The sequence below is a fragment of the Geotrypetes seraphini genome, chromosome 7 (genome assembly GCF_902459505.1).
Source record: "Geotrypetes seraphini chromosome 7, aGeoSer1.1, whole genome shotgun sequence".
Lineage (NCBI taxonomy): Eukaryota > Metazoa > Chordata > Amphibia > Gymnophiona > Dermophiidae > Geotrypetes > Geotrypetes seraphini.
Genome location: NC_047090.1, coordinates 46,161,721 through 46,184,397, shown reverse-complemented (window position 1 = coordinate 46,184,397; position 22,677 = coordinate 46,161,721). Strand labels below are relative to the sequence as shown.

Here is a 22,677-nt window from a genome sequence, read left to right as displayed (position 1 = left end):
CCACCTGGGGCCTAGCATTGGGCCTCAGCAAATGCTGTGAGCCTCTGGTAGCATAAGAAAAGAAAAACTCTTACAAAATAATTTACGGGTTGTAGCACAAGTCCCAATAATTGTTCATCCAAAAATAATCCAAAAGAAACATTCAAAACAGTTCAGTGGATAGATTTAGAAACTGCTCACAGCAAAAACACACAGCTTTCCAGTTAGTGAGCCTTGCAAGCAATACCTATTTCCATAGCTTCTTGTAATGGAAATACCTGGTCCAAAACCTCCATTTCTTCCACCTGAGGTAAGGCCTCCGCTTCCTGGTCTGGAGCTAAATTATCCACTTCCATGGGCTCCAGATTATTAAATTGTTCTGGTCTGGCTGGCTGCTGAGCACTGGAGAGACGACCCTTTCCCTTCTTTGTCCTCTCTAACTCTGGAGCTAAAGCTGTTGGCTTTTCAGTGTGAGAGCCACGCCCTGCTCTCAATGTACCTGCACTGCTCTGAGACTCTCTTGGGCTCCCCCTGTGGATTTTTGGGTAAATGCATGGTTTTTACACAGGGGTATTTTGCCAAAACCTAATACAGTCAAACTTTGGTTTGCGAGTAAAGCGGTTTGCGAGTGTTTTGCAAGATGAGCAAAACATTCCTGCAAATCGTGCCTCACACACCGAGTGTTGACTCAATTTGCAAGCCCCCCCCATGATCCGGCATCCCCCCGCAATCCGGCATCCCCCCGCTAGCTTTGCCCCCCTGCCATGATCCAGCATCCCCCACTAACCCACCCACCCAACCAAACACAATCTCTTACCCCGATCTGGCACCAGCACCAGCACCAACGCACAGGATATGCTGGTGCCGGTGCCCGAAGATTCTCCCTCTTGCTTGGGCTGGGCCTTGAGTATCTGCGCATGCTCAAGGCCTTCTAGTTTTCGCTCTCTCCGAGAATCTCATCTGGCAAGCACCGGCAGAAAAAATGAATCATTGCTGGCACTGGGAAGATGGTAATGTAGTGCCATTGTTGGGTGGGCCTGAGCCAAGAATGGGTGGGCCTGGCTCACCTGAGCTATGCCACTGGCAGTGAGGTGTTGGCACTATTTGGAGAACAGTAGTATTCAGCTATTTATCTGGATACACGTAGGGCAGACTTTTTGCTATCCTAAGTTACTGAAAATTATCGTTACCTGGATAATTTTGGTCTCTTCCCCAGACTACACTGGCACTATCTGGATAGTGCCACCACAGTTTGCAAAAGATATTCGGTAGCACACTTGGTGTCATGCTCGGAGACTCAATCATGTATCTCCACTGCTCCAAAACCAACACTAGCTTCCTATCAAACAGCACATAGTATTTAAACTACTTTCACTAACCTTTAAAGCTTATAAGCTAGGCCTTACCCACTACTTAGCAGCTCTTACCATTCCACACTCTCCTGTCCGTCTCTGTTCTATTAATGATCACTGTGGTCCTTCTCAGTTCTAAATCTGCACAACTTGAATCTACCAGACCATGTGCCTTTTACTTTACTACCCCTACCTTCTGGAACTCCCTCTCCAAATTCGTGCTGAACTATCATTTAAAAACTTTCAAGTTTACTATAAAAACTTGGCTCTTTCATCAAGCATACAATCTCACTCAAGACTCCACATAAGTTTACTATAGCTTAACCTACTGGCATTTCACTACTCTTCCCTTATCCTTCCATGTTCTTTTTAGTGGACCCTCCATTGTAAATCATTGTGGATGAATGATCTACTTTCCTATTATTTTCTACTTGAATTTTGTGTTAATTGTAAACTGCTGAGATCTGCAAGTATTAATAAACTATAGTGTTGCTGAATATTTTCTAGTAGCTGAGCCAAGTGGCAGGGGCTACTATCTGGATATGTCATTTTAAAACGCTAAGACTATTGAATGTAAAGATCCCATGACATATACATTATACCTAACGTGACCATTTATTTTTTTCATCAAAACGGGACATCTATTAATTTTCAGTCCTGCCCCATTCCCGCCCTAGCCCCGCCCTAATCCTGCCCCCAATTTCTTCCAATCATTTTTTAATGTATACATAATATCTTATTAATTCCTAATGGTAACTATAAAACTTTTTTAAAAACCACAAAGCACACTATATGCAGAGAAAGTGTTAATTATCATTTATATTTGGGGGGGGTTTCAAAGATGTCACCTCAGTAACTATAGAAAAATAGACAAATATAGTGCAAAATATAGACAGCAGATATAAATTCTCAAAATTCGCACATTTTGATCACTAAATTGAAAATAAAATCATTTGTCCTACCTTTGTTGTCTGGTGATTTCATGAGTCTCTGGTTGCACTTCCTTCTGACTGTGCATCCAATATTTCTTTCTTTCTTTAGTCCCAACCCCTTTGGGTCCAGCTCTCTCTCTCTCTTTTCCCTCTGTTACCCTCCCCAGATCCAGTGTCAGTTCTTCTTTGTACCTTTGTTCCAGGTCTCCCTCTCTCTCCCTCCTCTGTTATGATCTTGCATCTCTCTGCTCTTCCTCAGGGTCTCTCCTCCCTCTATCTGCACCTCGCATAGTTCTGCATCTGCCTCCTGTCTTTCCCCTTTGGTCCAGGCGTTTATCTCTCTAGTCTTTCTTCTGCTTACAACCCCCCCCCCCTTTCTCTGCCTCTTTCTCTCCTTTATTTCCTCCCTCCTTCCTACGTCCCCCTCACTGCCCTCCAACCCTTGTCCTACCTACCTCCCCCAAAGCCAGCCAGTCTACCTCCCTCCCTGCCATGCTAAAGCCAGCCTGCCTGTCTGCCTCCCTCCCTCCAGCGTTGAAGTCTGGCTTACCACCGATTCAACCCCTCCCCCCCCAACCGGCCTCCGTGCTGCTTCCTGCCTGCTGCCACTGCAACTGAAGAAAAGGAAGGTCCAGGTGCCGGCCCACAAACCTTCTTCCTGACATCAATTCTGTTGTTGGAGAGGAAGTTTCGGGCCAGCCAATCGCTGCCTGGCTGGCACAGAACTTCCTCTCCGACATCAGAATTAACATTGGGAAGAAAATTTGTGGACCTTCCTTTTTTTCAGTTGCAGCGGGTGGCAGCGGCAGTGGACCAGGGGGGGTGGAGTTTGAATCAGCAGTAGGACAGGCTTCGGCGCTGGAGGGAGGGAGGGAGGCAGGGACAACGGGACAGGGGATCTATAAATGGGATGGTCCCATTTAAAATGGGACGTATGGTTACATTAATTATACCACCAATAATTAGATTTACTTAAGGTAGAATTCAGAAGAAAGTGAGAGGCCATCTTACTTTTTCTTCAAGGCCCAAATTCCTTGTATCTCTTTTGAGTTTTAGTGGTAAAATGGTGTTTACTGATTAATGTGCACTATGAACTAACATATGAGTGATCTACTAATCATTAGGGGCCCAGTTTAAACACTGATGGAAGAATAATACTCTCATCTCTTCTGTCCTACAGCTTGGTGTCCATGGCTATGCCTTCTTGAACACAAATAATGGCTATATTCTCTCCCATCCTGATCTCAGGCCTTTGGTAGGTAATCTGAGTGCCCTTGAAGCTTACACTACCCACTACCATTCTTTTGGTCAAATGTGTACCTATCAGTGAAGCAATATTCTGTACTTGAAAAGACATTAATAGTCAAGAAGCAACCAAGGAAAGCTTGTCATGATAGTTTTGAAAAGCGAATAGAGCCATAAACATTCTGAAGAGCTGAGCTAGTAAAATGAGATTTCAAAAGAACCATGGCCTCCATTTCAACCCAATTGGCAGCATTTCAACCCATCAGAGTGCTTGCAGTCAAACTGAACTGTAGATTATAGTGTCTGAAGCATTTTTAGTAGTGAAATAGAGTCTCCTTTTGTAATACAGGGAACAGTTTTCAAATGGATTTCTGCAATTAAACAGATGTTTACCCAAGAAATGCATATTTTGAAAGTTGCTGCCACCCTCCCTGGCCAAATAGCAGGAAATATCTGGCTAACTTTCACTGAATATCCTGGTCCCCATATTGGCACAACATTGCTGGTTACTGCCAATATTCAGTGTCTGATTGGCTGGCTAAGGCTAGTGGCTATACAGACCTGCCTAAAAGGCAGATCTATCTTTGACCGCTAGGCCTTAGCCAGTTAGCCGCTGAACACCAGCTTGGCTAGCTAAGACCACGGCAGTGAACTTTGACCCAGGTATTCAATGCCAGTGGCCAGATGCAGCCTGGGATCACTGAGGACTGTGGGAAATAGAAACATAGAAACATGATTCCTATGTGGAGTCAATATCGGATAGCCCATACCTTTTTCTCTGGGGTAGGCATGGTCCTAGTTGGAAAGCTGAGTATAGTGAAGGATGTCCCAAGCATCCACCACAATCTTTATGGGGGAAAAAACCTTCTTAAGTCTATTCATTTGTTGCCTCATATTTTGACTGTCAAGGTTAGAAAGCATTCTGAGAAGTGCCATTTACATTTCTTCCCCAGACCTATCAGGGATATTTAGTAGTACTTAACTAGTTAGTACTATTGAATATCCTTGCTAATCTGCAAGGTTAGAGACAGGCCAGGGTGGGGATTGGGTGGGGCATGAACTTACCAGTTAGTAGTGATTTTCAGCTTCCTAACTGGCTAAGTACCTGCATAAAGTTAGGACAGCAAAAAGGCTGCCCTAACTTTATGCTGTGATGTTAACCAGCCAGTTCCCAGTTAACTTCCAAGTGACTGCTGAGATCCAGATATTCAGTGCATCAAGTCGCACATGCCCCAACATTGAATATCTGGGGTTGTTTATCCTGCAGCTCAGATAACACGTACCACCCTGGGCTGAATATCAGCCAGATGAAGCTTTTGATAATGCCACAACTTTAGCCCTGTTTGTTGTAAAACTTGAATGCTTTAAGAGTTGTATGAACCAATGTCTATAAGGGAAAATGAATGTAGAATTCTGAGAAACAGAAGAGTGTGGCAACAATATTCTGATGTCCTTCAGCAAGGAAAACCAAGTTGACAAATCCAAATGCATGGTTAGAAAAATTAGGGCTACCAAATTTTGAAGTTAAAAAAAGAGGACACATGGCGCCGCCCCATTCTGCCCCCAGCCGAACCTTGACAATTCATCCTCAAGCTCGGGGTCGCGTTTGGAAGGCCTGGAGATCGAAGTGATGATGTCATACGCACATGTGTATGATGTCATCACGTTGACGTCCACGCATGCTTGGAGGCCCTCCAGACGCGGTTCTGAGCTTGGAGCCTTCCAAAATCTGGACAAACTGCCAGGTTTTGGAGATCCCTCCGGGCGCCCAGACAGTTTCCTAAAAAGATGACATGTCCAGATTTTCCCGGACATCTGGTAACCCTAAGAATAATGAGGGGATAAAATAGATATTCAAATACAATATTTATAAGCATTTGTTCTAAAAAACTCAGAGATACACAAAAGAAAACCATGCACGGGTCTAAATGACCACAGGATAGGACCTAATATCCCACAAGCCAGTCTGTTATTTGGGCTGGCGTTAGGAGGTAGCAATCAAGGCAATAGTCTTAGCACCCATGCATAAAGAGATTCAAGCCTACCTCAGTCAGCATAGCCTGATGGTAGGCTTTGGGTCTTTCTTCCCAGCATCTTCTCTGGGCCCCTGCGTTTGTAACACCAGAGTTGACTATGCTATGAGGAAAAATAAACCCCATCCATAGGTCAAAAATCTTCAGGTAATTGTCCATTTGCAGGGCTTAAGAATGTTACCAATTTGAGGCCATATTGAATAAATATAAGACAAGTTCATGTTTTATATCTCTTTCTAAATTTAAGTATAAAGAGGGAAAGAAGCTGAGACCCAAGCCAAACTACAACAGTGTAGACCTCTCTGAAGTGGAGTGGGAGGATCAGGATGAGAAAGTAAGTGCATCTGGTTCATCTGGTTTGGTTGATGCCTTCTTTCCAAGCATTTGCATAGGCTGATCAAAACCAAGGCACACTGCTCCTTATCCATTGTCATGTAGATTACACTGGTTGCCAGTAGAAGCTCACTGTACTTTTTAAGTTGTGTACTTTGATCTTTAAGATTCTGTATGGGCAGGCTCCAGTGTATATGCATAGATCTTGCTGATCTGCATAGATGCAGGGGCCTCTTGATAAGAGTGATCATAGCATGATCAGATTTGATAGAATCCCTGGAGTAAATTCACACAGGAAATCCCATACAGTAGCATTTAACTTTAAGTTTATTATCAACATACAGTAGAGGAGGTTTCAAAACCAACTTAAATTATATTTTCCAAATGTAGGGGGAGTTATATGAGAATGTTTGAACTATCTCATTCTTATCAAACAGCCAAGATTTCGAATAGTCTTCCATTCCATATTAGGCATGTTGATAATTAAGGAGCTCATTTTCAAACAACAAAAAGATCCAAAAAGTGGCATAAAGGAGCAGATGGACATTTTTTCTCACCAAATCCTTACAATTTGCTATTTTCGAAACCCATTTTGTAGATGGATTTCCACGGTTGTTGTCTATAGTTCATCTAAATCTGAAGGGGGAATGTCAGAGGTGTGGTTTGGGCAAGATTAGGGTAGGCTTATGATTTGGATGCTTTTCTGCAATAATTGAACATTTTAGAAAATGTCCAGGGCACAATTTGGACGTTTGGGGCTAGACAAGTTTCAAGTTTTATTTAAAATTTTATATACACGCATTGCCATAATATACATGGACAAAATTTGAACAAACATAAATAACAGGACTGATACAAAAGGAGGAGGGGAGGAACTGCAAATGTTATAGTAAAGAAAGAACAAATAAGGATAAGCACAACAGGGCAGGTTTGGGAGAATAATAATAATAATAGAAGAGGAAAAAAAGAAGTTAAAGAGCCTCTAAAAAAGGGGCTTGATCTTTGAGGCTAAAAATGATATGAGCGGAAATACTCTATGCTCTTGTTCAACGAAGTTAAGTCTCAAAGTCATCCCTATATAAAAAACTTTTTAGGGAGCCTTTGAATCTATCCAATGCTGTTTCATTATGTAGATAGCTCAATAGGGCGTTCCAAAGCTGCGGTCCTGTAACAGAGAAAATTGTTGACTGCCTTGTGCCAATAATTTTCAGAGAAGGAACGGTAAGCAGATAATGTTCTGTCGATCTTAGTTTTCTCGATGATGTGTAAGGTTGGAGAAGGCGGTCAAGAAATATCGGAGAATTTGGAAGTCGAATTTTGAAAATCAGTAGTGCTATTTTATAGGTAATTCTGTAAGATATTGGAAAACAATAAGCGTTTTTCAGAAAGGGGGGGGTCACGTGGTCAAATTTTTTTGAGTTTGTGATGATCTTTATAGCTGCATTTGGAATTATTTGTAGCCTTTTGAGTTCTTTCTGGGAAATTCCTTTATATAATGAGTTACAGTAGTCCGGCCTTGATATTATGAGGGAGTGAATCAAAATATTTAAAGCTGCTGGATCTAATATTTTTGATAATGATCTGATTAATCACAGTTTGTAAAAACAGGATTTCACTACAGAGCTAATTTGATTGTGATAAGAAAGCTTGTGATCAAGGTTATTCCTAAGATCTTTGTGAACTTAACAGTTTGTAGTGGGATTTTATCTAAGGTAATTTGAGATGGCAATGTGAGGTCCTCTTTTCACGGCAACAACATTGACGTTGATTTTGACATGTTTTATGCCAGCATGTTGTCTCTGAGCCATTGAATAATTTGTTCTAATTTGGCGTTTATGTTTTGATTTGTTTTTTTGTAATATCATGTTTATTAAAAGAGAGCACAGTCGGAAGCACAGTACAAAGGCAAACACAGCGAATAACATGGAAATTTGGGTTCAGGAAAAGGTGCAAAAAAAATCGAACTAGAAACCCAGCATGGATAACAACTGCAGTTAATAAGGCGATAAGCGACAAGAAATCATCCTTCAAGAAATGGAAAAAGGAACCAACAAAGGAAAACCAGGAAGAGCACAAAAGACACCAGAAAGAATGCCATCGAGAGGTCAGGAAAGCAAAGAGAGAATATGAGGAAAGACTGGCAGGAGAAGCAAGAAACTTCAAACCCTTCTTCAGGTATGTGAAAGGGAAACAACCAGCCAGAGAGGAAGTGGGACCACTGGACGACGGAGACAGGAAAGGAGCGATAAAGGAGGAAAAAGAGATAGCTGACAGGTTAAACAAATTCTTCTCGTCAGTCTTCACCAGAGAGGACACATCCAATATCCCAGAACCCGAGGTGATTATAAACGGAGAACACGACGAAAGGCTGGTACAACTAGAGGTAAGCAAAGAGGATGTCCTCAGACAGATAGACAGACCGAAGAGCAACAAATCACCGGGCCCGGACAGCATCCACCCAAGGGTACTAAAAGAACTGAGAAATGAAATAGCAGAGACACTTCGCCAAATATGTAACCTCTCCCTAAAAACTGGGGAGATCCCAGAGGACTGGAAAATAGCAAATGTCACGCCCATCTTTAAGAAGGGATCAAGGGGTGACCCGGGAAACTAAGGCCTGTGAGCTTGACCTCGGTTCCGGGAAAGATGATGGAAGCAATGGTAAAGGACACAATCTGCGAACACATAGAAAACAATGGACAACTGAAGGCGAGCCAGCATGGCTTCTGCAAGGGAAGGTCGTGCCTCACGAACTTGCTGTACTTCTTTGAGGGAATAAACAGCCAGATAGATAAGGGGGAATCCATAGACATCATTTATCTTGACTTCCAAAAAGCCTTCGACAAGGTACCTCACGAACGGCTACTAAAAAAGCTGTGGAACCACGGGGTGCAAGGGGATATCTACCGATGGATCAAACACTGGTTGGCAGGCAGGAAACAGAGGGTTGGAGTAAAGGGCCAATACTCAGACTGGCAATGGGTCACGAGCGGAGTTCCACAGGGGTCGGTGCTGGGACCTCTATTGTTCAATATATTTATTAACGATCTGGAAACGGGGACAAAATGTGAGGTTATCAAATTTGCTGATGACACCAAACTCTGCAGCAGGGTTAGAAACACAGAAGACTGTGAAGCCCTGCAAAGGGACCTAACGAGACTGGAAGACTGGGCAAAAAAGTGGCAAATGAATTTTAACGTAGAGAAATGCAAAGTCATGCATGTAGGGAAAAAGAACCCGATGTTCAGCTACAAAATGGGGGGAACACTGCTAGGGGTGAGTAACCTTGAAAGGGACCTGGGGGTGATGGTCGACACATCACTGAAACCATCGGCGCAGTGTGCGATAGCCTCAAAGAAAGCAAACAGAATGCTGGGCATCATCAAAAAAGGTATCACAACCAGGACGAAGGAAGTCATCATGCTGCTGTATCGCGCAATGGTGCGCCCGCACCTAGAGTACTGTGTTCAATACTGGTCGCCGTACCTCAAGAAGGACATGGCGGTACTCGAGGGAGTGCAGAGGAGGGCGACTAAACTGATAAAAGGTATGGAAAATTTCTCATACGCTGACAGGTTAAAAACGCTGGGGCTGTTCTCCCTGGAGAAGAGGAGATTGAGAAACCTTCAAAATCCTAAAGGGCATAGAGAAAGTGAATAAGGACAGATTCTTCAAACTGTGGGGAGCCACAAGCACTAGGGGTCACTCGGAGAAATTGAAAGGGGACAGGTTTAGAACAAATGCTAGGAAGTTCTTTTTTACCCAGAGGGTGGTGGACACCTGGAACAAGCTTCTGGAGGAGGTGATAAGCCAGAACTCTGTACAGGGGTTCAAGGAAGGTTTGGATAGGTTCCTGGAGGATAAGGGGAAAGAGGGGTACAGATAGAACTTGAGGTAGGTTATAGAAGTGGTCAGAAACCACTTCACAGGTCGCGGACCTGATGGGCCACCGCGGGAGTGGACCGCTGGGCGGGATGGACCTCTGGTCTGACCCAGTGGAGGCAACTTCTTAAGTTCTTATGTTTTAACAATGAATAAGTTCAAAAAGGTGCAAAAACTGACCAGATGACCACTGGAGGGATAAAGGCACACACACCCCTCCTCCATTGGTCACTGACCCCATCTTACCCTCCAAAGATGTGAATGAAACAGTACATACCTGCTTGTCTGATAGCTTCAGATGTTATGACCAGTACTATCAGGACAGCAAGCAAGTTCCTGGGGTAGCCCAGTGGGCATTGTAATCAACCACAGAGACTGGGACTCAGGCCTATATCCCACTCTAATTACAGGCAGTCCCTGGTTTAAGAATGCCCGACATAGATCAGACTCGTATTTACGAAACGGGGTCCTGCCTCTCCCCTCCTGTGCCAAATGTGACCCTCTTCCTCCCTTAGTGTCCAAATGTGACCCTCCTCCTCTCTTCAGTGTCCCACCAGACCCCTTGTTGTTCTTCCCTCCGTTCTGTGTCCCAAAATTGTGCCTCCCTCACTCTCATGGGTGTTTACCTCCACTTGCCGGCTGCCTCCTCCCAGCCGCACTTCTCTTCACTGACTCTCTGACATAAGAGGGAAGGCTTCCGGGTCAGCCGCAGGCCACATATAGGAACCATGGCAATGGCTTTGCAAAGAGAATATGTTATTTCAGGTCCTTATCCTGAATTGGTAAAATGCCATATAATCATTTACGTCGAACATCCATCCCACCCTTAAATATAAACTTTATTAGTATTAAAACTTTATTAGGATTAAAATTGTCAAAGTTTATTTTTGTTTTCATGCCCTAACGCAACACCATATTTCAAAAAAGGAAAAAAAAAAGAAAAATCAAGAATGAAAGAATATAAACAAAATTGTTTGTATATACTATATCAATAGAAGAAACAGCAACACTTATCTTAACTGGCCTTTTACCAGAACCAACATTGGTAAGTATTTCAACAAATACCCAACGCTCTACTTCATCCAGAACATTTCATCCAAGCCAGCCTTCATTGGGGGTTGATATAACTGTTGCTGAACTTCATTCTGTATACGTTCCCGTCTGTCTGTCCAACTTGCTTGGTGAGCCCAGCGAGGGGAGGGTTCATTCGGGATGGGGAGTTTCGGGGAGGGGGGTTGTGGTATTTCATTGGGGGGTTCAGGGATGGAGGGGTTTATTGGGGGGGTCTGGCAGGAGGGATTGGGCATGCTCCTGCTGGCGATCTTCGGGAAATGGTGGGCGGTCATCGGGCAGGAAGGGTTGGGCTCTCTCCTGCCGTGATTGTACGGTGGGGGGGGGCGGTCATGGGGCAGGAAGGATTGGGCTCCTTCCTGCCGTGATCGTACGGGGGTGGGGGGACAGTCATCAGCCGCGGCCGCTATACATTAACTGACTTAATGTTGATGTATATTGCGGTTAGCGCCAAACGCAAAGCCAGGGGTGGAGTAAGCACATGGCCGCTTAAGTTCTGATATTAATCACTTAAGTGGCCAGAGTTAGCGCATAAATGGGTCCACATATATGTATAATCCTATTTTTATGTGGTAACTCATGGCTGCACAAGTTCCGGCTTTGAATATCTGCGAATAACACTATTGATGGTGAGCAAAACACTCAGGGCCTGATTCTCTTTAGGATAACGATCTTGGCAGATGCCTAAGAGACAGCTGCTAATCTTGTGTCAATCACGCATCAGTATCCTAAAGAGAATTGTGTCTACATCACTGAACAGACTCCTTAAATGGAGGCCAGCATTTTGCAGGCCTACATTTAAGGCATCTGTCTCACCTAGGGATGCTTAAGCATGACCAAGGCACTTTTGGTCAAAACCATGCCCACACTTTACCTTGGGCATGCTTAAGCGGCCCTATGTGTCTCCATAGACGCGCTTTAGATGCTTACAATATAGGCATCCTTTTTTAAACAAATTTTTTAAAAAAATATGTGTTCCGATTGGCTGCCAGACGGCAGTAGGACACCTACCGCTGCCTGCAGTTGGGACGTGCGTTTTGAGAATCAGGCCCTCACTGCTGACAGCTGAATAGTAATCACTAAAACAATATATGTTTTGTGAGATCTTATAAGATTCTGGCAAGTGTGAATATGTGAGTGTTCATTAAAACTAGGTGTGCTAGGTTAACTTGGTAAATGCCATTAGTTGCTCAGCAAAGTGTAGGAGTAGGATTGGATAATTTCATTTCGTTTATCTAACTTAATAAGCCATGTATATTCTGCACTGCTCAGATATAATATTAAGACATAGTGGATTCCAAAAATCAAGCATAATGAAGCACCTAATACATAAGATTATAACATATCAACAAAATTGTAACCATGTTCTTAAATATGAGTATGCCCCTTTCATTTGTGGATCAAGATACAAATTATCAGGTAGTCATGTATCTTGAAAGTGCTAACATGTTCTTCTCATGTGCAGCTGAGAACAGCAATGATCAATGGGAAGACTGGCTACCTATCTATGGATGTGAAGGTCCCAGTGGATAAAGGGGTAAGAGCGTATTATCTCTTGGCCGTGGAGAGTTAAGATGGGACAACAGGTGGTGGAATGGGAACTTGTGGAGAACCTAATCTCACATTCACTCCTGCTAAGTCCTAAATATTAATTTAGGTTTGAAAATGATCTTCTCAGACTTAAAGAAGGATTTTTGTCATTACCCTCTATTCTATAAAACCACTGAGTTACATATTGGAAATTTTTGCCCTCCTCAGCTTTTTCTCATGCTGCCAATTGAAACCTGCTTAATAATAATAACAGTTTATATACCGCAATACCGTTAAGTTCTATGCGGTTTACAGAAGATTAGTGGAGTACAAGTTGAGTTGACGTACAAGTTGAGTTAACTTAAGGGATGTGGGAACAATGGGGAGAAAGGGCAAGAGAGGGGAAGGAGGGAAGTGGGTCAGCTGTCTAGGTATTTCAGGAATAGGTGAGTTTTGAGGCGTTTCCTGAATACCTCATAAGTGGTGGGCAATAGGAGTTGTTCTAGGTCTTTACCCCATAGAGCAGCCTGATGTGAGAGTAGATGCTCATGGTATTTTTTTAGTTTGCATCCTCTAACCGGGGGAGAAACGAAGTGCGAGTGGGAGCTTCTCTTGTGTTTGTTGGCTGAGAAGGAGAATAGGTCAGTGATGTATTTAGGGGTTAGACCGTAGAAAACTTTAAAACAGAGGCAGGCGAACTTAAACTTTACATGAGCTTCCATCGGCAGCCAGTGTAGCTGTTTGAAGTATGGCGTGATCGAACTTCTTTAGACCGAAGATTAGTCTGACCGCAGTGTTTTGCATTAGTTGTAATCGTTGCATATTCTTTTGGGGGATTGCTAAGTAGGCGATGTTACAGTAGTCGAGTTGACTTAATACGAGGGATTGTACCAAGATTCTGAAGGCAGAGTTATCAAAGTATGCTTTAATGGATTTAAGTTTCCAGAGGGTGAAAAAACTCTTTTTGATTAGGGAGTCCACCTGATCTTTCATGGTGAGGCATTGGTCCAGAGTTACACCCAGTATTTTAATGGTGGTCTGTATGGGGTAGTTATGTTTGTTGATGTCTTGTGGGGTTTTGGTGTCAAGAGGGCGCGGTGAAGCGACAAAGAATTTTGTCTTCTCAGTATTGAGCTTGAGTTTGAAGTCTGTCATCCAATGTTCCATCAAGTTTATGGCTTCTGATGCTTTTGGAATTGTTTCCGAGATGAAGTTGGCAAATGGGATAATAATTGTGAAGTCATCAGCGTAACTGAATAATTTTATCCCCAGCTGGATTAATTGAACGCTCAGTGAGGTCATGTAGATATTGAAAAGCAGAGGGGATAGTGGGGACCCTTGCGGAACGCCGGATGGGTTGCTCCAGGTGTTGGAGAGATCATTGTTGAAGCGAACCTGATAGGTTCGGGACAAAAGGAAACCATGAAACCAGTTTAGCACTTCGCCTCTGATGCCAATAGCGTCTAGACACTGTAGCAAATTCACATGGTCTACAAGGTCAAAGGCAGAGCTCATGTCGAATCCCATGATCAGGGCACTGAGGCCTTTGCTTAAAAATAGGTGCAAGTAATCTAAGATGGCCGCAATTACCGTTTCTGTGCTGAAAAGCGGTCTAAAGCCGGATTGAGTCTCATGAAGGAGTAAGAACTGGTCTAATATTCCATTAATTGGGAGTGTACCAGCCCCTCCATGATCTTTACAAAGAGTGGTATGAAAGCAATTGGTCTGTAGTTGCTTAGTGCTTTTATAGTGATAGGAGGGAGATAGTGGCTATTATGCTCATTTTCAAAGCAGATGGACGTCATAAAATGCCTAAAAAAGGTCTATCTGTTAAACACTTCCAAATCCTAATTTTGGAAAGTCAAAATTTGGAATTTCACACTACAGTTCATCCAGATAGCAAGGTATATTGTGGATGTGTTTTGGGCAAGGACTAGGGAGGGCCCTAAAGTAGGATGGCCAATATGGATTTTTGAAGTAACAGAAATGTCCATTTCTAAAAAGAAGAATGTTTTCTTGTAGACCTGAATCAGTCGCACCCTAGTTACTAAATGTGGTTCTAAATGAGCAGCTGACCACTGGAGGGATTAAGGCATGACCCTACATGAATCTCCCAGTGGTTGCTGACTCTCTCCCTACCACCTGAAAGGAAAACCAGACTGTATGTCAGCTGCAGGTATTATGGCCATTCTGCATAAACAAGCAAGTGGGATAGAAGAGTAGCCTAGTGATCACTACAGTAGACTGAGAACAGAGGGACCCAGGTTCAAGTCCCATTTCAGCTCCAGAAACAGAAAAATACCTACCACTACTTTCTATTCAGTTGTGTCCGACCCTTGGATACTCTGTAGGCCAGTCCTTGCCATGCTTCCCTGTTTTCCACAGCATCTTTCAATTGCTTGATGTTCATTCCCATGTCATTCTTGATGGTATCCAGCTAATGGGCCTTTGGTCTCCCCTGCTTCTTTTTACCTACTGTACCTACATATTGTATATAAGGCACCTGCAAGCCTGAAGGCTATTGAAGTGGTCATAGGCATCAGAACGGGGGGGGGGGGGGGAGGGGGGGAGGAAGGCCACAGGAACTGTGGCCTCCCCAAAAGTTGGCAGCGTGTTATTCTTTCCTACATACTCACCCCCCAAGTGGGTTCCTTCGGCACATCTCTTTTCAGCTCCTGACTCCCCCACACCTCCTCTCCGGTTGCTGTAATTTTAAATCGTCAGGCCGCCACAGCGTCAGGCCTGCCCCAGAACCCTTCATTCAGCAGCAGCCTGCCTAGGACAGGAAGTCGCTGCTGAATGAAGACTTCTGGGGCAGGCCGATGGCAGAAGGCTGATCTTGTTGACACCGCAGCTGCCTGTAGAGCTCCATACCTGTCACTATTATTTTCCCCTATTATTTTCCCACTATTATTTTAGTGTCCCCCCTGTCACTATTATTTTAAATCTTTGTGTAGCTTCAGTGTCAACAAGATCAGCCTTCTGCTGTTGGCCTGCCCCGGAAGTCTTCATTCAGCAGCAACTTCCTGATCCCGCCTAGGCAGGCTGCTGCTGACTGAAGAATTCCAGGACAAGCAGAAGGCTGAACTTTTTGACGCTGCAACTGCCCGAAGATTTAAAATAACAGTGACTCCATTACTAAAAGATGCACACTGGTTACCAGTAAATCACAGGATCTGTTTTAAATTAATGTTTCTAATTTTCAAAACCTTAACATCCAACGAACCCCAATTTATCTCCAAAACTTTAATTCCATATAATCCTCATCGATCTCTTCGCTCTTCCGACCAATGCTTATTAACAGTTCCATCTTTAAAAATTATAGGCACCAGAAGAGCTGACACTTTTACTGTCGCCGGCCCACAAAGGTGGAATAAACTTCCTCAATTTATTAGAACAGAGAAAAATATCACAACATTTAAAAAACTTTTAAAAACATATTTATTTAATGATGCCTTCGACTTTTAATAGCTCTCTTAAATTACTTATGATCTGATATTATTGTTAAAGAAGTTAACGAAGTTTGCTTGAGCCATTTTGTTCTATCTTTTTACCCTACCTTTTGTACTTTCCCTCTTTTCTTACATAACCTGAAATTGTAACTTTTTTAAATTTCCCTTGCCCCTCAAGTATGTTTTAAATGTTTTTATCTTATGTCATGTTAATAATTATTATGTTAAGTTTCTTATCTCTTTTTATTACTATATGTACATCGCTTAGAAATTGTTATAGGCGATTCATCAAAAGATTGAATAAACTTGAAACTTGAAACTTGACTGGGAGGAGGTGTGGGGAAGTTGGGAGCTGAAAAGAGATGTCGTACCGCAGGGTCCTGCTGGGGAGGTAGAAGAACATACGTTACATGCTACAGGCTGGGGGAAGACAGGGATGACAGATGACAGATGTTGCATGGGCTGGGAGGGGGTTGGGAAGGACAGATGCTGCACAGACTGGGAAGGGGTTGGGAATTACAGATGCTGCATGGGCTGGGGGTTTGGAAAGGACAGATGCTGCATGGATGGGGTACTGGGTAGGAAGGGAAAAAGAGATGCTGCCAGTGGGGGAGGGAAGAGAAAAAGAGAATTGTTGGACATAGGTGCATGGAGTGGGAGGGAAAGAGAGATGGTATACATAGGGAAAGGAAGAAATAGGGATAATTGTTGGACATGATAGTGGTGGAGAGGAAGAAAAGAGAAATGTTACACTGGGAGGAAGGAGAGATGACTCAAAGAAGGGAGATGTTGGGTTCTGGAGAATGGTGATGGAATGAGAGAGAGAGTTGTCAGACCACTGGAAGGGGAAGGAGAGAGACAGATGCCAGACCAGGGAAGAGAAAGGGTGGAGAGAGAGATGCTAGAATGGAGGAAGGGGAGGAGAGAGAGATGCCAGACTGCAGGAAGGAGGGAAGAGAAGGAGAGAGATGTTAGACCATGGGAAGTAGGAGGGAAGAAGAGAGAGATGCCGGACTATGGGACAGGAGAGAGAAGCCAGACCACAGGAGGGGAGAAGGGGGAAGACAAAGATGTCAGACCATGAGAGAGGGAGGAGATAATGCACAAGGATGGAGGGGAAGAGGAGAGAGAGGGAGGAGATGAGCACAGCAATGAGTGTGGCAGGGAAGAGAGATAGAAGAAATGCTTCTTATGGATAGATGGGAATAGGGGTGAAGAAAGAGAGAAGATGGTACACATGGATAGATAGGAAGGGAAGAAATGGAAAAGTAGATTTTGAGAAGAAAGCAGAAAAATGGAAGAAAGTTGAATGTTAAAAGGTAATGCTAACAAAAGTGAAGAAGGAGAGAAAAACAGCAAATTGATAAGAAGGCCCTGGAAACACAGCGCACAGACAGAAGGAATTGCAACCAGAGACTGGGAAAAGATGATAGAAAAATAAAATCACCAGACAACAAAGGTAGGAAATATAATTTTATTTTCAATTTAGTGTTTGAAATGTGTCAGTTTTGAGAATTTATATCTGCTATCTATATCTTGCACTGTTCAAGAAGAAATTAATTGCTTTCTATTTCTCTGGTGTTATAATGCATGTAGAGTCTGGCATCTTAGGGTTTAGTTTGTGTATATTAGTTCTTTTACTTCCCCTTTTACATAACCGTAACACAGTTTTTAGCGCCAGCCGTGGCGGTAACATCTCCCACGCTCAAAGAATTCCTATGTGTGTCACAGGATTTTGTTAGATATATATATTTATTCTCTCTTTTTGTTCCTGTGTTTGCATAGGGGTTATCTGTTTTCTGCATGTGTGACCAAGACCAGGTGTTCTGGTAGGAATGAATGTTGAGAAGCATACAGTGTAGTTTAATTTTGTGGTTATCCATTATGTATTGTTAATAATAATAACAACAACTTTATTTTTGTATTCCACCACACCATATTAGTTCTAGGTGGTTTACATCAAGAGGACTGTTACAAAACAGTGATCATTACATATCATATGGTACAGCTGTGATATTCAAGTTACAAATCATTTTAGTCAATTAACATTTCACAATATCTATCCAGTAACAAATTTATCAAATAAATAAGTTTTCAATAACCTTCTAAAAGAATAGTATGACTGGGTTTGTGACAATAGTGTATTCCACCATGTATTTATTTTTCCTGCTTGATAGGCTAATGTTTTTTCTAAAAATCTCTGATAGCGACGTGCCTTTGGTGCCAGGAATACAAACCAGTAATTTTTTTGAGTATCCTTGTTTGACTTAAATATTTCAAAATGGGAGATAAGGTAAATAGGAGTCGAACCAAATAGTGTTTTAAAACAAATACAACCAAACTTAAACAACACTCTGGCTTCAAACGGTAGCCAATGGAGTTGTTTATAAAATGGGCTAATATGATCAAACTTTTTCAGCCCAAAAATCAGACGACTGCTGTGTTTTGTATTAATCTTAATCTATTTATAATTTTTTTAAGATGACTCTAGATAAATGATGTTACAATAGTCCAAAATTGATAATAATGAAGACTGCACCAGTAGTCTAAAGGAGGTTAGATCAAAATATTTTTTGATTGTACGGAGTTTCCAAAGGGCCGAAAACATTTTTTAATCATTAGATCTGTGTGATCTTCCAGTGTTAGATATTGATCTAATGTTACGCCCAATATTTTTATTGAGGTGGCTATAGAAAAGTTTTGACCCTGAAGATGAGGAACACTTTCTTTGATTTTATTGTTAGGACTTGCCAGAAAAAAATTTGTCTTTTCAGGATTAAGTTTGAGTTTAAACTGGAAAGTCGATTGTTCTATTTGTGTCAAGATGAATTAGATCTGATTTTTATATCTACTGTAACAGATGTTAAAGGGATGAGTATAGTAATGTCTATAATAGATACGTAGATATAAAATATAACTTTGAGACTATGTAATAAGTGAGGTAGAGCGGAGACAGCACACACAAAAGAGACAGCAAGGCAAGCAACATAAGGAAGCAGCAGGCAAGGGACACAAGCACACACGAGGGAAGCAAGAAATGGAAGCCCAAGGAAGTCAGAAGGTGAGCTTTCCGGTCTTCTGTATCGGCTGCAATATGTATGACTACCTCCCTTCGGGGATCCAGGCATACATTTGCAATCGATGCATGGAGATGGATAGCTTGAAATGTCAGGTAAGACTATTGGAAGGAACAGTGATGGAACTCGAAGACAGAATCCGAGCACAGGAGAAGATTCTAGTGGAGTACAGCCCAAACGACGAGGTCAAGAAACTAGAAATGTTCATAGAGGAAGCTCATCAGCACCACGTAGAGATCCCAGGGCTGGAAAACTGTACTCAGGAAACCCATGTGAGGAGAGAAGACACCCATGCAAACACAGAAGAAACCGAAGACGAGGTAGGAGACAACCGCACACCAGGAGGAATAGTGAGAGCACAGGAAGACATCGCCCCACCCAAAGAACAGGAAACAATTTCAAGAGTATCATTGGAGGAAGAAGACTGGCCCTACTCCAAGGACGTGGACCTACGCCCCCCAAGGAACTCCCGAATAAAGAAGATGGGGATCATCGTAGGCGACTCCATTATACGACATGTGGACAGCCACACCGCAGGAGGAAGAGAGGACAGAATCGTCACCTGTCTGCCTGGAGCAAGAGTGAAGGATGTGACCAACAGGATCTCCAGGATCATAGATGGCGCAGGGGGAGAGGACACCGCTGTGCTTATCCACGTGGGAACAAATGATGTGAGCGGGCGGAAGTATGACAGGGAAGAGCTGAAGGGCCAGCTCCGCTCACTCGGAAGACAACTGAAGATCAGGGAGGTGAAGGTGGCCTTCTCTGAGATCCTCCCAGTACCAAGAGTGGATGGAAAGAGACAAGGGGAATTGCAAGTAATCAACGCCTGGATGAGACGATGGTGCGAAGAAGAAGGCTTCGACTTCGTGCGCAACTGGACGGCGTTCTGGGGAAAAAGCAAGTACTACAGAAGGGACGGACTACACCTCAACAAGGAAGGAGCAAGAGTTTTGGCAGGCAACATGAAGAAGGCAATTGAGAAGGCTTTAAACTGAAAGATAGGGGAAAGCCGACAGTCGACCACCGGTCGATGGCACGGATAGCAGGATGCCCCGACGAAGAAACCAAGGACTACTACTCCTACATAAGAGAAGACGACCTCACAGCCAATAAGGGAGAAAAAGCAGGAAGGGACAACTCAGACACAGGAGGGGACGACCACACAGCAAACAAGGGTGATAACACAGGAGCAGTAAAGGATACCGTAATTGAAACTATAGGGACGGCCAAGAGTAGAAGGTCCAAAAAGGTAACACGAAGGGAACTTAGATGTATGTATACGAATGCTAGAAGTCTAGGTAACAAAATGGGGGAACTAGAGACAATAGCGAGACATGACATATTGGATATCATTGGCATAACAGAAACATGGTGGAATGAAGAAAACAAATGGGACACAGTACTACAGGGATACAAACTGTATAGAAGAGATCAAGTAGGGCAGAAAGGTGGAGGTATTGCTCTATATGTTAAGGAGGGAATAGATTCTGTTGAAATGGTTACAACAGAAATGAAAGAGAAGCTTGAGTCACTCTGGATCAAAATTCCTGGTCAATATGGCGCAGATACGAAAATTGGCCTTTACTATCGTCCCCCAGGACAGGCGAAGGAAACTGACTCAGAAATGATGGAGGAAATCAAACAAGAATGCAAGACAGGCAATGTAATTATATTGGGAGACTTCAATTTCCCAGGGATAGACTGGAAACTAGCAACCTCCAACTGCGGCAAGGAGGCCAAGTTCCTGGAGGTGCTAGGGGATTGCTTCCTGGAACAAATGGTAAAAGAGCCGACAAGAGGCAACGCCACCTTGGACTTGGTCCTAAATGGCCTCATGGGACCGATAACAGAAGTGGAAGTCATGGTTCCACTGGGAACGAGTGATCACAATGTAATCAACTTTAAACTTGACATCGGGAAAGGGAAACATGCCAAAACCTTAACCACCACCTTAAACTTTAAAAAGGGTAAATACGATCGCATGAGAGCCATGGTAGAAAAACGACTCGAGAAGATGGTGGACAAACTTGAAACGGTAGATCAGGCATGGTCCCTACTCCCTACTGAAAAATACTATCACAGAAGCACAAGATCTCTACATTCCGAGGATTTCCAAAGATCGGAGAACAAAGAGCAAAAGAGAACCGGCATGGCTTACCATACAGGTGAAGGAAGCCATAAAAGAAAAGAAGGACTCTTTCAAAAAATGGAAATGCATAAAGACAACCGAAGCTTGGAACAAACATAAAGATGATCAGAAGAAATGTCACAAGGCGGTGAGGGATGCCAAACAGGAATATGAGGAAAAAATAGCCCAGGAGGCCAAAAACTTCAAGCCCTTCTTTAGATACGTGAAAGGGAAAAAACCTGCAAAAGAGGTAGTGGGACCCCTGGACGACCAGGGAAGAAAAGGGTACATCAAGGAAGATAAACAAATCGCAGACAAACTAAATTCCTTCTTTGCGTCCGTCTTTACGAAGGAGGACACCTCAACAATACCTGAAGTGGAGAAAGTGTTTGCAGGAGAAACAGAAGACAGCCTCACCACAGTTGAAGTGGACTTAGACCAGATATACTATCAGATCGACAAACTTAAAAGTGACAAATCCCCTGGACCGGATGGAATTCACCCGAGAGTCTTAAAGGAATTGAAGGCTGAAATCGGAGAGTTATTGCAAAAACTTGCAAACCTGACAATCAGAACTGGACAGATACCGGACAACTGGAGGATAGCGAACGTCACGCCAATTTTCAAAAAAGGATCGAGAGGGGAACTGGGCAACTATAGGCCTGTGAGTCTTACGTCGGTCCCCGGCAAGATGGTTGAAGCGCTGATCAAGGATAGCATAGTCCGGCACTTGGACGCACACGACTTGATGAAACACAGTCAACATGGATTCAGGAAAGGGAAATCATGTTTGATGAATTTACTCCAATTTTTTGAGACCGTGAACGAGCAAATTGATAGTGGGAAGCCGGTGGACATAATATACTTGGACTTCCAGAAAGCGTTCGACAAAGTTCCACACGAAAGACTTCTCAGGAAACTACAAAGCCATGGCATAGAGGGAGATATACAAAGATGGATAGGCAAATGGCTGGAAAACCGAAAGCAGAGAGTGGGCATAAATGGGAAGTTCTCCGACTGGGAGAAAGTGACTAGTGGTGTACCCCAGGGCTCGGTACTTGGGCCGATCCTTTTTAATATTTATATCAATGACCTGGAGGAAGGAACATCCAGTGAGATCATCAAGTTTGCAGACGATACAAAACTATGCCGGGCAATCAGATCGCAGGAGGATAGAGAGGAACTCCAGAGCGACTTGTGTCGGTTAGAAACATGGGCGGAGAAATGGCAGATGAAGTTCAATGTGGAGAAATGCAAGGTAATGCATTTAGGCAATAAGAATAAGGAATACGAGTATACAATGTCAGGTGCAACTCTGGGGAAGAGTGAACAAGAAAAGGACCTGGGTGTACTGATAGATAGGACCCTGAAGCCGTCGGCACAATGCGCGGCAGTGGCAAAGAAGGCAAATAGAATGTTGGGCATGATAAAGAAAGGAATCTCGAGTAGATCGGAGAAAGTTATAATGCCGCTTTATAGGGCAATGGTCAGACCACACTTGGAATACTGCGTCCAACATTGGTCTCCCTACCTAAAGAAGGATATAAAACTGCTGGAGAGGGTGCAGAGACGAGCAACAAAACTGGTGAAGGGTATGGAGAAACTGGAATATGAGGATAGACTTATAACACTAGGATTGTTCTCCCTTGAGAAAAGGAGA

The 22,677-nt window shown here is 43.2% G+C and overlaps 1 protein-coding gene across 7 annotated transcripts in view; it reads left to right on the top strand.

Annotated features, from left to right (window-relative positions):
* CACNA2D4 (calcium voltage-gated channel auxiliary subunit alpha2delta 4) overlaps positions 1–22,677 on the top strand; it is a 577,533-nt gene that overhangs the window by 188,588 nt on the left and 366,268 nt on the right. For all 7 annotated transcript variants that reach the window (XM_033951433.1, XM_033951432.1, XM_033951431.1 and 4 more), the window contains 3 exons: positions 3,444–3,518; positions 5,789–5,875; positions 12,293–12,364. In XM_033951433.1, coding sequence (XP_033807324.1) covers positions 3,444–3,518; positions 5,789–5,875; positions 12,293–12,364 — 234 coding nt within the window. The remainder of the gene's footprint in view (positions 1–3,443; positions 3,519–5,788; positions 5,876–12,292; positions 12,365–22,677) is intronic.